General features: G+C 37.1%; 2 protein-coding genes across 4 annotated transcripts in view; one reads left to right on the top strand and one right to left on the bottom strand.

Annotated features, from left to right (window-relative positions):
• The window catches only part of LOC307126511 (uncharacterized protein), a 965,522-nt gene that overhangs the window by 222,693 nt on the left and 729,621 nt on the right, over positions 1–13,208 (top strand). The gene's annotated exons all lie outside the window — the stretch shown is intronic.
• The window catches only part of LOC307126707 (uncharacterized protein), a 36,606-nt gene continuing 32,214 nt past the window's right edge, over positions 8,817–13,208 (bottom strand). Inside the window, exons 3-4 of one of the 3 annotated variants that reach the window (XR_013816529.1) lie at positions 9,269–10,620; positions 8,820–8,955 (exon numbers count right to left, since the gene is read on the bottom strand). Coding sequence is in view for 2 of the 3 variants with exons in the window: in XM_079817357.1 (XP_079673483.1) it covers positions 9,431–10,620 (1,190 nt within the window). In the remaining variant the exon portion in view is untranslated. Of the gene's footprint in view, positions 10,621–13,208 lie in introns of all 3 variants that reach the window. The other 2 variants (XM_079817357.1, XM_079817358.1) reach the window with 2 other exon arrangements.

The following is a 13,208-nucleotide window of genomic DNA, read 5'->3' as shown; positions in this document are numbered from 1 at the left end:
GCCTACTGTTTTATATGTATTCATACATACTACTCTGTTGGTGTACTGTTTTTCACATACAATGAAGGGAAGTATTCTATTTCAAACTTAGCGATGAAGTATTGGAGGATTACGTCATTATGTAATGACATCATTAAGCAACTTTTAACAATAAATCAACCTACCTCTAGCAACTTCTGAAAATGATTTGGCAACAGTGTGCGAAAAGGAGAAACACACGGGAGGAGTGGTAAGCAGCAATTTACTTTAAAAACAGTTTTTGACTTGTCAAAGTAATTTTTTTGTATATCAGATGTAATGGCTGCTACATTAGGGTGACCAAATGTCCTTTTTTCCCAGGACATGTCCTGTTTTCAAGTCCTGTCCCTAATATAACAATTTTCTATCCATACAGAGGGGGCATACTTTAAATGAATTGAAATGAATAAGGAATCTTTGAGTAAACTTCGAGTATCATTTAAGTATCTCATTGCCGGGCCGAGTGTCCTGGTTTTCAGTAATCAAAATATGGTCACCCTATGCTACATCAAAACTGATCTTATTAAATAAAACTTAAACTTATTAAAAGATAAAAATATTTATGATGCATGTTGGTGATTTACCAATGTGTATATCCATGCAAATCATTTAGCTAAATATAACCCTGAATTGGTAAGTTAGTTCCCAGTTTATACTTCAATGTAATATTACGCAACTGGTTTAGTTAATTATATGTTTATTGAAGTTATTTGGACAGTCAAAGGTGGGTAGTAACAAAGTACATTTACTCCTTTACATTTACTGGAGAAATGTTTTGAAATATTTTTAGATTAGATTAGATTAGATTAGATTAGATTCAACTTTATTGTCATTACACAAGAACAAGTACAAGGCAACGAAATGCAGTTTAGGTCTAACCAGAAGTGCAATAGCAGCAAGTGCAGGATATACAATGGTTGCGTAAGTGCAGGACATAAAAATGTACTGAATATATATAAATATGTATAAGTAGAGAGATGGTTATTACTATAAGCAGAACTGAATTTACAGATGAATATATACAGTGAATAAATATACAGATGGCTATTACTATAAACAGAATTTACAGGTGAATATATGTACTAGAATATAATATACAGATGGCTATTACTATAAACAGAATTTACAGGTGAATATGTACTATGAATATAATATACAGATGGCTATTACTATAAACAGAATTTACAGATGAATATGTACTATGAATAAATATACAGACGGCTATTACTTTGAACAGAATTTTACAGTTAGAGGTATACAATAATATGTTAGGCTAATATGAGGAATATAGCAGTGGATTAAGTTAGTACAATAAATTATGGACAGAGCTATCCGAAAGAAAGTGTAAAAGTGCAGTGGAAAGTCACTTTTACTTTTAAGAGTAGATTTAATTGTGGGTAATTTTACATTAACCCAAGTACATTTATAATAATAAAAAAAGAAAACTGTACTATTATGTTTTATGTATTTTGTTAACTGTTTCTATGTCTCTTCTTTTGTTTTCTGTCTTTTAAGTCATCAAATCGCTGCTTATTTGAATTGTGTCAGTGGTTAATGGACACTAAGTTGGCTGTCCTTTTAAAACACCTCTTCCACTGTCGTACTGTTCCAAACACCAGATGAAAAGTGTTTTCTTAGTACTTTTGAGTGTTTCTTTCAATTGTTTGACTTATTTAGAATGTGGTAGTAATGTAGGAAAAACCTAACCGTTTGTTTAAAACGTTTATTTTATTTTAAACCTTTGATTTAACGATGGTTAGTTATATTGCGGTTTAATTTCATTAGATTGGTTTTGTATTGTATTTTCCTTTGCTTAATATAAGAACGTAAACAGCTACATTTGAATGATTAGACAATGTCAAAATAAAGAGTTTTGCGTTCAAAGGCATGTAAAGGGAACCACTGACACAGAGAAGAATACAAATAGATACATAGAAAAGAGACCGTATTTCCTCTGTGCTGTGCTTCCACAATAAATTAATTATATTTTTAAAAAATACTACTCAGATTTGTATACTTCAGAGTTTCCACATGTAATGCTCTTATGTCAACATTTCTGGCTAATTTAAATTTGCACAAGATCAAAAGAGTAATCTGGATAAACCTTTACAACTTCAAGAGGTAGAGGATTCAATCAAAGCCATGCAGAGTGGTAAAGGCCCGGGACCAGAAGGATTTCCTGTGGATTTCTATTAAAAAAAATATTCTCTAAACTGTCTCCTTTACTTCTTAGTATGTTGACTAGTCGAGAAGTCGAGAGATCGACTACTTCAACCACTAGTCGGCACTGTTGGAAACAATCGACTACTCGAGCATGCATTAACCAAGTAATTCATCAAGGATGACAAAAATATCGTAATTTGCCAACTTTACAAGAATGCTTTAAAATACAGCAGTATGCCTACGACAGCTCTGCACAACAAACTACGATTGAAACATCCAACAACAAAGGCAAATGTTAGTGTTACGAAGCAAATGAGCATTGGTGAATCCTGTAAACGCCGGATTATAGAGCAGATCGGTAATAACAGATTTACTAGTGGATTTTATAGTAAAGCCCTGCACGGGCCTGAGACACTCAGGCCCTAGCCCGTCCCGTGTCCGACAGCTTATCAAACTCTCGGCCTGAGTCCGACTGGAGCCTGTGTTTTTAAAAAAAAAGGTTTTATCCTCACTATTACACACTGTTGCAGCTATTAATCTAGTTCAGCTTTGTTTTTAATGTCAAAGTAGTTATATTTTGTTTAATTTCTTTATTAACATCACAATGTTAGTTTAAACGTTTTGCCTACTATCTCCACCACAGTAAAAAGGCATTTTTGACAAGTTGAGGCAGGCTGATGCTGGTCGCAAAGGCGCTCGCAAACGAAACAGGCTATACGATCTTAACTAATAAACAAAAAAAAACAAAAAAAACATGCAGGTTGTCTTACCTTACACCTCTCCACAAAGCGAATATAAATCTGATCTTCAATTCCTGCTTTATATGCACATTTAGTTCACGTCAACGAAAGCAACAGATAGCCTATGAGCTGCATTTTACAGGTGCTGGTCATATAATTAGAATATCATAAAGTTTATTTATTTCACTAATTCCATTCAAAAAGTGAAACTTGTATATTATATTCATTCATTACACACAGACTGATATATTTCAAATGTTTATTTCTTTTAATTTTGATGATTATAACTGACAACTAAGGAAAATCCCAAATTCAGTATCTCAGAAAATTGGAATATTACTTAAGACCAATACAAAGAAAGGATTTTTAGAAATCTTGGCCAACTGAAAAGTATAAACATGAAAAGTATGAGCATGTACAGCATTCAATACTTAGTTGGGGCTCCTTTTGCCTGAATTACTGCAGCAATGTAGAGTCGATCAGTCTGTGGCACTGCTCAGGTGTAATGAGAGCCCAGGTTGCTCTGATAGTGGCCTTCAGCTCTTCTGCATTGTTGGGTCTGCCATATCGCATCTTCCTGTTCACAATTTTCTATGGGATTAAGGTCAGGCGAGTTTGCTGGCCAATTAAGAACAGGGATACCATGGTCCTTAAACCAGGTACTGGTTGCTTTGGCACTGTGTGCAGGTGCCAAGTCCTGTTGGAAAATGAAATCTGCATCTCCATAAAGTTGGTCAGCAGCAGGAAGCATGAAGGGCTCTAAAACTTCCTGGTATACGGCTGCGTTGACCTTGGACCTCAGAAAACACAGTGGACCAACACCAGCAGATGATATGGCACCCCAAACCATCACTGACTGTGGAAACTTTACACTGGACCTCAAGCAACGTGGATTGTGTGCCTCCTCTCTTCCTCCAGACTCTGATTTCCAAAGGAAATGCAAAATTTACTTTCATCAGAGAACATAACTTTGGACCACTCAGCAGCAGTCCAGTCCTTTGTCTTTAGCCCAGGTGAGACGCTTCTGACGCTGTCTTTTGTTCAAGAGTGGCTTGACACAAGGAATGCGACAGCTGAAACCCATGTCTTGCATACATCTGTGCGTAGTGGTTCTTGAAGCACTGACTCCAGCTGCAGTCTACTCTTTGTGAATCTCCCCCACATTTTTGAATGGGTTTTGTTTCACAATCCTCTCCAGGGTGCGGTTATCCCTATTGCTTGTACACTTTTTTCTACCACATATTTTCCTTCCCTTCACCTCTCTATTAACCCTCTGGTGCTCTTCGGTAATTTCTGACCGGAAAATTTTCTGTTTTGAAATGTTAAAAATCACAGCTTTGTCGGAATGATATGAAATTTGGTGACAAAAAATTGGGGTCATGATTCGAGCATGCTAATTGGTCGTAAAAAAAAAAAGTAGCGTTCATTGTCTTCAGTCAAAAATGACCGACCATAGGAAATTAATGGGAAATCGGCAAAAACACAAAAATTCACAGAATATTTGTGTGTACAATCTACAAATCGGCCACAATGCTGAAAAAAAGTACACAGCTGTAAAGGGGTGACACTCTAAAACATCAAGAGTGTGATATTGACACATCCACTCACACGCACACTTATAAACACATACACATCTATGAAAAACTGAACCTATGAACCACATTTGGAATTTTTTAAATCACAGCTTCATCGAAAAATATGAAACTTGGTGACTTTTCCAGCATTAGGTATGTTAACACACAAAAAAATTGAGGGCATGATTCGAGCATACTGAGTGGTCATAAAAAATTACTCCCACTTCTGCTCTTTCGTCAAAAATGACCCCCATTGGAAATTAATGGGAAATCTGCAAAAACACACACAAAAAAACTTTAAAAAGTCTTTGAGATTCTTTAAATATATATTCAAATCCATCAGCAAAAAAATCATTAAATGTGTTCAAAACAGAACTAGGGAATTCTCCATAGAGACCTCTAGTGAATACACCCATGGTTGCATGATTTCTTAAATAATTCCAAAAGAGGGCGCTAATCTGCCTTCAAAAAATATATTTTGAAGGCCTAGTCTCTCTTTTAACCTGAAATACTGCAATAATATATATTTTTTTTAAATAAAATGTAAAAAAAAAAATGTTGTATAATTTTCAATGGCAAAAATAGACAACAATTATTGCATAAATATTAAAAAATACCATCAAATCTCAAAATACAAAATTTAAAAGAAAAATATTATTGAAGAAAAATAAATTGCATTGGTTTTACTGAGGTGGAGGAAGTTTAAAGGTCCCATGGCATGACATTTTCATTTTATGAGGTTTTTCAACATTAATATGAGTTCCCCTAGCCTGAATATTGTCCCAGAGTGGCTAGAAATTTTGATCGGTGTAAACCGAGTTCTGGCTGTCTTTCTCTGCCTTTGAGAAAATGACAGCCCCATACGAGCTGATCTGGAATTTTCCTGTTATGGCGTCATAACAGGAACGGTTACCTCCCTTTCCTCCGGCCAGAGAATTTGGCACGCCAATGCAAGCGCTCGAGAGATCATGGCTTGTGAACCAGTGAATGCTGGCAGTTTCTCAGTGTTTGGATGTACAAATGAAAACAGAAGTCTTTTTTCAGTTCCTTCTGATCTGTGATCAGTGATTTCTTATGTGTAGCTAATTATTTATTATTCGTGCACACGCTGCGGCTTCTCTCTCTCCCGACAGAACGGTGTTTTCGTGTTTTCTATCTTGTGAGTCAGTGTTTTTGTACGTCCTCGTCGCGTCTATCTGTTCTAAAATGTGCATACAGTTGCGAGATTCTGCTCAACATCGACAGAGTCACATCTCTTTAGAGATAAACCTCACGTACGCCGAAGCTCGGGCTGCACTGGCCGGTCGGCCTTCAACATCCCCGACCCCCAGTACTGCATCTGGCCCACAGCGGAAGCACCAAACGCGGCGTGAGATTAAGCAGAAGGGGGTAAGCGTGAGCATATCCGGGCTAGCCAGCTATCCCCACAATAAACTGGATTACATTCGATTACTGCTGTTGTGTATTTGTTTGCGCTGTGTACTTAATGCGCGTCACTGACACTTTTCATATGATAGGAAAATATCTAAAAATAATGCTATAATCAACACTTACTCGTAACTCGTTCATCTCCTGTAATGGCACATTGCATGTGTTACAAAGTTGGTAGAATAATAATGAAGACGGACTCGGTGTGACTGGGACTCGTGTTTATTCAGAACTCTCAGATACAAACAAAATAAACTTGCCCTGACAGCTCTCACAACTCAGTAGTTATTATAAATAACTTTGTTAGCAATCGCTCCGTCTCTGGTCTGTGCTGTCCGGTTCGCGAACTAATCATTCTTTTGAACTGGTTCTTTTTAGTGAACCGAATCAGTTCACCAAATCGGACTGAATCGTTCTAAACGGTTCGCGTCTCCAGTCAGCGCTGATTCATATTTTACTAAAGTTACTAACTTTCTGACATGAGTGACAGACAGCCCCTCAGACTAGAAATAAACTAATAACCTGAAGTATATGCTAGTAACTACATCAGTTCACTGAACTGAGATGTGCTGAGAACTGAACTCGGGTCCATCCGTCTCTCTGGCAGCAGGCTTGTGCCTTGTAGACCTCGTTAAACTACGCCCCCTATATAAGTACACCTCAGGAAACATTATAAAATAATAGGAAAATGCCATGCCATGGGACCTTTAATTTTTAGGTGTCCGGTCACTTATGACCGGGAAGACAACCAATGCAACCCCTAAACGAAGACCACCAGAGGGTTAATGTGCTTGGACACAGAGCTCTGTGAACAGCCAGCCTCTTTTGCAATGACCTTTTGTGTCTTGCCCTCCTTGTGCAAGGTGTCAATGGTTGTCTTTTGGACAACTGTCAAGTCAGCAGTCTTCCCCATGATTGGGTAGCCTACAGAACTATGCTGCTTCCCAATTCGCCTACTTATACTACGTCCCAAAAGTATGTACTCTTTTTGTTAAGAAAAAGTACATACTTTTGAGTGTGTAGCAGAAAAGTATGCAAGCTTTGGGACATACTACTTCGTCATCTTTAACGGACTCTGTTGCTTAGTTACGTGAGTCCCGTCACCGTTTAAACTGCCCTGTCAATCATCGTTACAGTTAAAATCCTCCACATTCAATTTAATTTCCTACCGTATCGGAGAGAAATATAGTAGCACGTTGGTCTGCCATTCGTGGGTCTTTAATGCAGAGACTCCTCTCATGTGTTTGCAAAGTTAATGGCCAAACGTATCATTACAAAAGTTCACAGTGCTGCTGCAGGTGAAATATAATGTGGCTAACATTGAAGAAATATCTTTTCGTCAGGTTAAATACTGACAATTGCTCACTCAAGTCCCTTTATCTAATCCTCTCTACTTAGACGTCAGACTCGCGTAACCGTCATGTTTGTAGTTTTTTAACACTTTTTTTATCCGCGTTTGTAGTTCTCGCAATGGGTTGTGGGCAATATCAGCCGTTAGAGTGCGTATCGATCTGCACTTCGAATTCTGACCGGAAATAGTAGACCATCCGGGAATCTTTGGAATACTCTTTTCAACATACTACGATTTGGGACATACTAATTCTTATTCTCGAATACTATTTAGTACGGATAGTATGCGAATTGGGACGCAGCACTAGACTGAGAGACCATTTAAAGCCTTTGCAGGTGTTTTGAGTTAATTGGCTGATTAGAGTGTGGCACCAGGTGTCTTCAATATTGAACTTTTTCACAATATTCTAATTTTCTGAGATACTGAATTTGGGATTTTCCTTAGTTGTCAGTGATAATCATCAAAATTAAAAGAAATAAACAGTTGAAATATATCAGTCTGTGTGTAATGAATGAATATAATATACAAGTTTCACTTTTTGAATGGAATTAGTGAAATAAATAAATTTATGATGATATTCTAATTAAATGACCAGCACCTGTATGGCCCCAGACAACATTCTTTTGAATAATAAATGCAGATAACCATTTATTGTTTTAAAATTGTTCAAAAACTTGTTCCTGCCTATTTAGAAAGATAGACAGACAGATAGATAAACAGTTAGACTGTGTTTAGCTAATACAAAACCCACAGCTGGAACCAGCTTCCAGATGTCAGCAGAGGAGCCCCAACATTTACATTAAATCATTTAGCACACGCTTTCATCCAAAACGACAAATGAGAGTAATTATGCATTAATTATGCACTAAAGATTAAACAAATAATGCAGTGGAATGCTCATTTCGGTTTCCGATAAGCGGGTGAAGGTTTCTGCGCGTTCAGTCTTTTCAGCTGGGCAAAGTAATTTAATTCCAATTTACCTTTAACTGACTCCATTTTATCATGACATCAAATTTAAGTTAGAATGCCGATTGGTTATTAGGTAATTTGTATAACAATTTAACTACACATTTGATTAATCTGTTTAACTCTTTACTCTTATTAAAATCATTAATTCGGCTCTTTGAGTCGCACAGGGTCCTCGCACCGGCCGTTATGTAGGCCCATGATCACAAAGTCCCCAGTCCGATCATTAACTAGTGGTTATGGCGAAAGTGATTTAACAATGCCACCCATGCTTGCTATTGTTAAAAAGTACCCATGTAGCCCCCTATAGCTGCCTATATAACAACTTAGTTAAAGTTGAAACAGTAACCAGAGATAATGCCGTATTATCTCAATAGTATTTTATCTGGCCCCCTATAATGCGACTGCATAACAACTTAAAGTCGAGCAGTTAGTCAGAAATCTAGAATCTCGCCAGATGTGCCCCATGCTCTATGCAATCCGAGATCTAGTATGTACTTAACCCTGGTCGCAGATTGGCGGTAACAAAGGATGCATCATAATGCACTAAAATCAATCATTTCAGAGTAAGTCAGAATAAATCAAATATAACAATTTATTAGTCAGGTAAATGTATCATGCCAATTTCATAATCAAAGATAATCCATACATAACATCAAATGCTCTGAAGTAAAGAGTAAAAGATGGATACCTGACTTCTGAAAATTACATAACACTGAGTGTCTAGTAGACACTCAGTGTTAGGGCTGACCGATGTAAAGGTTCGCACCCTGACCCTCCTGCAACATCTTTTTAAATACCAGACCAAGACAGAAACCTCTTTCAAATGTAAACATGAGTTCACAATGGGCATTTGCATTATTCAAGCCCTGTATACCTGTAATTTACACATTATTGAGGACAGGAGGTAAAGATCAATTGGCAGTGGACACACCCACACACAATAAACAAAATATCTCTAAACTCTTAAAATCTTTGTTACCTTTTGCTTTACTTCTGTGGGAATGAGACCTTTGTACCAGTCGCACTGAGACATTTCAAATGATACCAAACATGTATAATACTGTATAGTACTTGTTTATATTAACCAATATAGATTTTGGGTGAATTATAAAGGAGAGACGAGGGAAGAGGCAGTGAAGGGAAAGACGTGTAAATTAAGGCAATACTTGGATGATAACTCTAAATGTTCAGATGTTAATTTCCTTTGTTTTCACACTGTCACACTGATATTTCTTTCCAGAATGAGTTTGCAAATGACATTTCAGGTCTGTGAAATGTGAAACTCTTTTCACACTGAAGAAACTCTCTCTAGTGTGAACTCTCATGTGAGTCTTTAGGTTTGATTTGTTTGAGCGAGTCTTTCCACAGTAATGGCACATAAAAGGCTTCTCTCCAATGTGAGTTATTACATGATTCTTAAGATGTTTCCTGTCTGTGAAACTTCTTCCACACTGATGACATATAAAACTGTTCTCTCTTGAGTGAATCCTCATGTGGCAATCAAGGTCTACTTTACGTCTGAAGCTCTTTCCACACTGATCACATGTGAATAACTTCTCTCCAGTGTGAATTTTTGTGTGGACATTAAGGGATCCTTGATGTGTAAAACTCTTTCCACACTGAGAGCATACATAAGGCTTCTCTCCAGTGTGAATTCTCATGTGGGTATTAATTGTTGCTTTATGTGAAAAGCTCATTCCACACTGTTGGCATGTGTAAGGCTTCTCACCAGTGTGAATTCTCATGTGTTTTTTAAGGTTTCCTTTTTCAGTAAAACCTTTTCCACACTGGTGGCAGGTAAAAGGCTTCTCTCCTTTGTGAATTCTCATGTGGACATTAAGGTTTCCATGTTGACTGAAACTCTTTCCACACTCAGGACATGTGTAATCGCTCTCTCCAGTGTGAATTCTCATGTGGACTTTGATTGTTGCTTTATGTGTAAAACTCTTTCCACACTGTTGGCAGGTATAAGGTGTTTCTCCTGTGTGAATTCTCATGTGGACTTTAAGACTTCCCTTTCCAGTGAAACTCTTTCCACACTGAGGGCATGTGTAAGGCTTCTCTCCAGTGTGAATTCGCAAGTGATTTTTAAGGTTTTCTTTTTTGGTGAAACCTTTTCCACACTGTTGGCAGGAGAAAGGCTTCTCTCCATTGTGTATTCTCATGTGGACTTCAAGGTTTCCATGTTGACTGAAGCTCTTTCCACACTGAAAGCAGGTGAAATAACTTCTAGTTCCAGTCTTTTGAGCAATTTTTTGTGAGGAAGTCTTTTCAGTCTTGGAGCAACTAAAATATTTTTCTGCAGTTATGAAATCATGATGTTTCTCTTCCTTTACATCCTTCAGTTCTTGACTCTCCTTATTCAATGGCATCAGATCTAAGGTGAAAAAAGATAAAAACTTGTTTAAACCCAGTTTAATGGCATAAAGCAACAGACATCATAACGTTTAGACCAGTGGTTCTAAATGTTTTTGGGGCCATTATCCAGGCCCCTTATCACCCCCATCAAATAAAATGTAGTCTAATTGTTTTCCCTAAATATAATTTTTGATTATTATTTTGTGTTTATTAGGGGCCAAGCACAGATGGTGCTGTAATTCCCTTTGTACCAGTTGTTTTTATTCTTATTATTCCTCCCCAATGGTAGTCTATGACAACCCTATGAACCAGACCTTCTGAAATTATGATTTTGACATGTTTCATGTGTGATGTTTTCTAAATTATTTGGCATTGGCAAATTTGGTAGTTCAGCATTTTTATTTTATTTTTTACAAAAAAACCTTTTTGCATTTGAAATGTCAGTATCATTCCATTCCTTGGTTTATGACAGGGTTCTCAATCCCTGCTCCTGGAGAGCTACAGTCTTGTAGAGCTCAGCTTCAAACCCAATCAAACAAACCTGAAGGAGCTATGTGCCTAATCCACTGTTTCTGCTGAATTGAATCCATCCAATTGTGAAACTAATCTCTACAAAGTTGGCAAAAAATAAATAAAACATGCAATTTAAGGATGTTTCCATCAAGTTGTTCAAGTGGATGATTGTGGTATTGGCAACCTAGTAACTAACACTAAATAAAACATATAAACATATGAAAAATGGGTGAATTTGTGAATCATCGATGAATTTCCTATAACTCCAGAGCGTTGTAAAATCCAAAAGTCAAAATGTATTGAAAAATAATAGAGATAATAGAAATAATAGAGTGTCAATGGTCAGAATGACTACTATGGCTATTCTATTAGTTATAGAATTATGGTAGTTCTAGTGTTAAATGGAACACCCTAAGCCTTTCCTCCTGAATGTGCAATATTGCATTGTTAGATACACAATGCAACTTACTTGCGAAATACATTAGTTTCTGTCCTCTCCTCCTGCCCGTGCTACCAGATGATATGCTGGTGCAGCCATCTGTAGAGTTTGGTGGCACAGGTGTCACTGCTCTCATATGCTAGTCTGGAGCTACATGTGTTTTTTCGTTTGTTTGTTTTTTATTCAATGAATATTTACTACTATTTATCTTCAGGTATGTTAACGTGTTATTATGACTTTTTGAGATGAGAAAAATAACTTCTAGACAACAAATCTATAGTTAATAGGGCTGTGAATCTTTGGGTAGACAGCAAATAGTTTCGGTTCACGATTCATAGGTTTTCGATTCAATTCAAGAACGATTTTTGCAATTCAGAACGATTCGATTCGATGCTGCATTTTTTAAGTGAATTCATAGGATTATTAAAATGAATATGTTATATGCAAATATGTAGAATATTTTTATGAAGAAATTTACACAAGCCAAAATGTAAAAATGCTTTAAGAGTATTGTTAGTTCATGTTAACTATTGTGTAGGATAGTGTTTATCAGGTTTTGAAATTAACACCCACCAAATGCGGGTTAAAATGAATTGTGGAAGGTAACACTGTCAAATCACTAGCCAATTTGGCAGGTTACTTTATTTTGTTTACTCACTTTTAGTGCAGATTTAGTGCAAATGCACAGCTCGTGAGTCATCATGATATATTAAATACAGCATATTGCGCAAAATCTGTGCATATCTGGCTTACTTGAACATACAAGTCACTACGCAACAATGGCGCGCTTGTTAGTTTGCATTGAAGCAATAGTGAAGATAAAAAAAAAAATATCTGGCCATACTAGAAAAACTTAACTTCCTTACTGATACTCTGAGTATACTTACTGAGGACTCTGAAGATGAGAGCTCTGAGGACATTTGAGCATTCGTTTAACAGAAAAGACACTCGGGCCAGTGCGAGCCAGGGCTTTTAAGGGGCCGCGCTGGACTAACCTGTAGCACTCAGGCTAGAAGCTCCGTAGAAGCTTCTCTAAAACCCGGCCATAACACGCCTCTCTGAAACAACGTCACACAAACCCATAATATCACCAACAAATGGAAGTTTTATCAGAAAACGAATCAGAAAGAAAAACTGGAAAATAGCGAGATGATAAAAGCATCCGTTTGTTGGCATTTTTGTGGTGTAGTTAAAGATTTAAACCCCAAGCATCTATGTTTTACCACAGTTTTACAATAATAAGTGATACATTGATTAGTCAAGATTAGTTAAGATCTGCAGTGCGAGTGACCTGACTGGTGATTCTCATGAATAGAATATGATTGGAATAAAAAGGAGGCCTATAGCTCCCAAAATGCATCTACACTGAACAACAATTACGTTTCCTACTCCGATTCATGCTTTCAGTAAAAAAAAACAATAGGCTTGTTGGACTTGAAGCAGCGCAGGTGTATGACATCAAAGTACCGTGAAAGCTATTCAAACGCATAGGGAGCGGTCTGCTCTCTAATTGCTTTCACGGTACTTTAATGTCATACACTGATTGGTCTGTGTAGCGCTGCTTCAAGTCCAACAAGCCTTTTGCTTCAGTCAGCAGAGCAAGTGCAAAAAACGTGTGCGATGGACAACACTTCAAAGATTGTGCACAAGATGAA

This window comes from Gobio gobio (genome assembly GCF_949357685.1).
Source record: "Gobio gobio genome assembly, chromosome: 5".
Taxonomy (NCBI): Eukaryota; Metazoa; Chordata; class Actinopteri; order Cypriniformes; family Gobionidae; genus Gobio; species Gobio gobio.
Note: the sequence above shows the minus strand (reverse complement) of the source record. Positions and strands in the feature narration are given on the sequence as shown.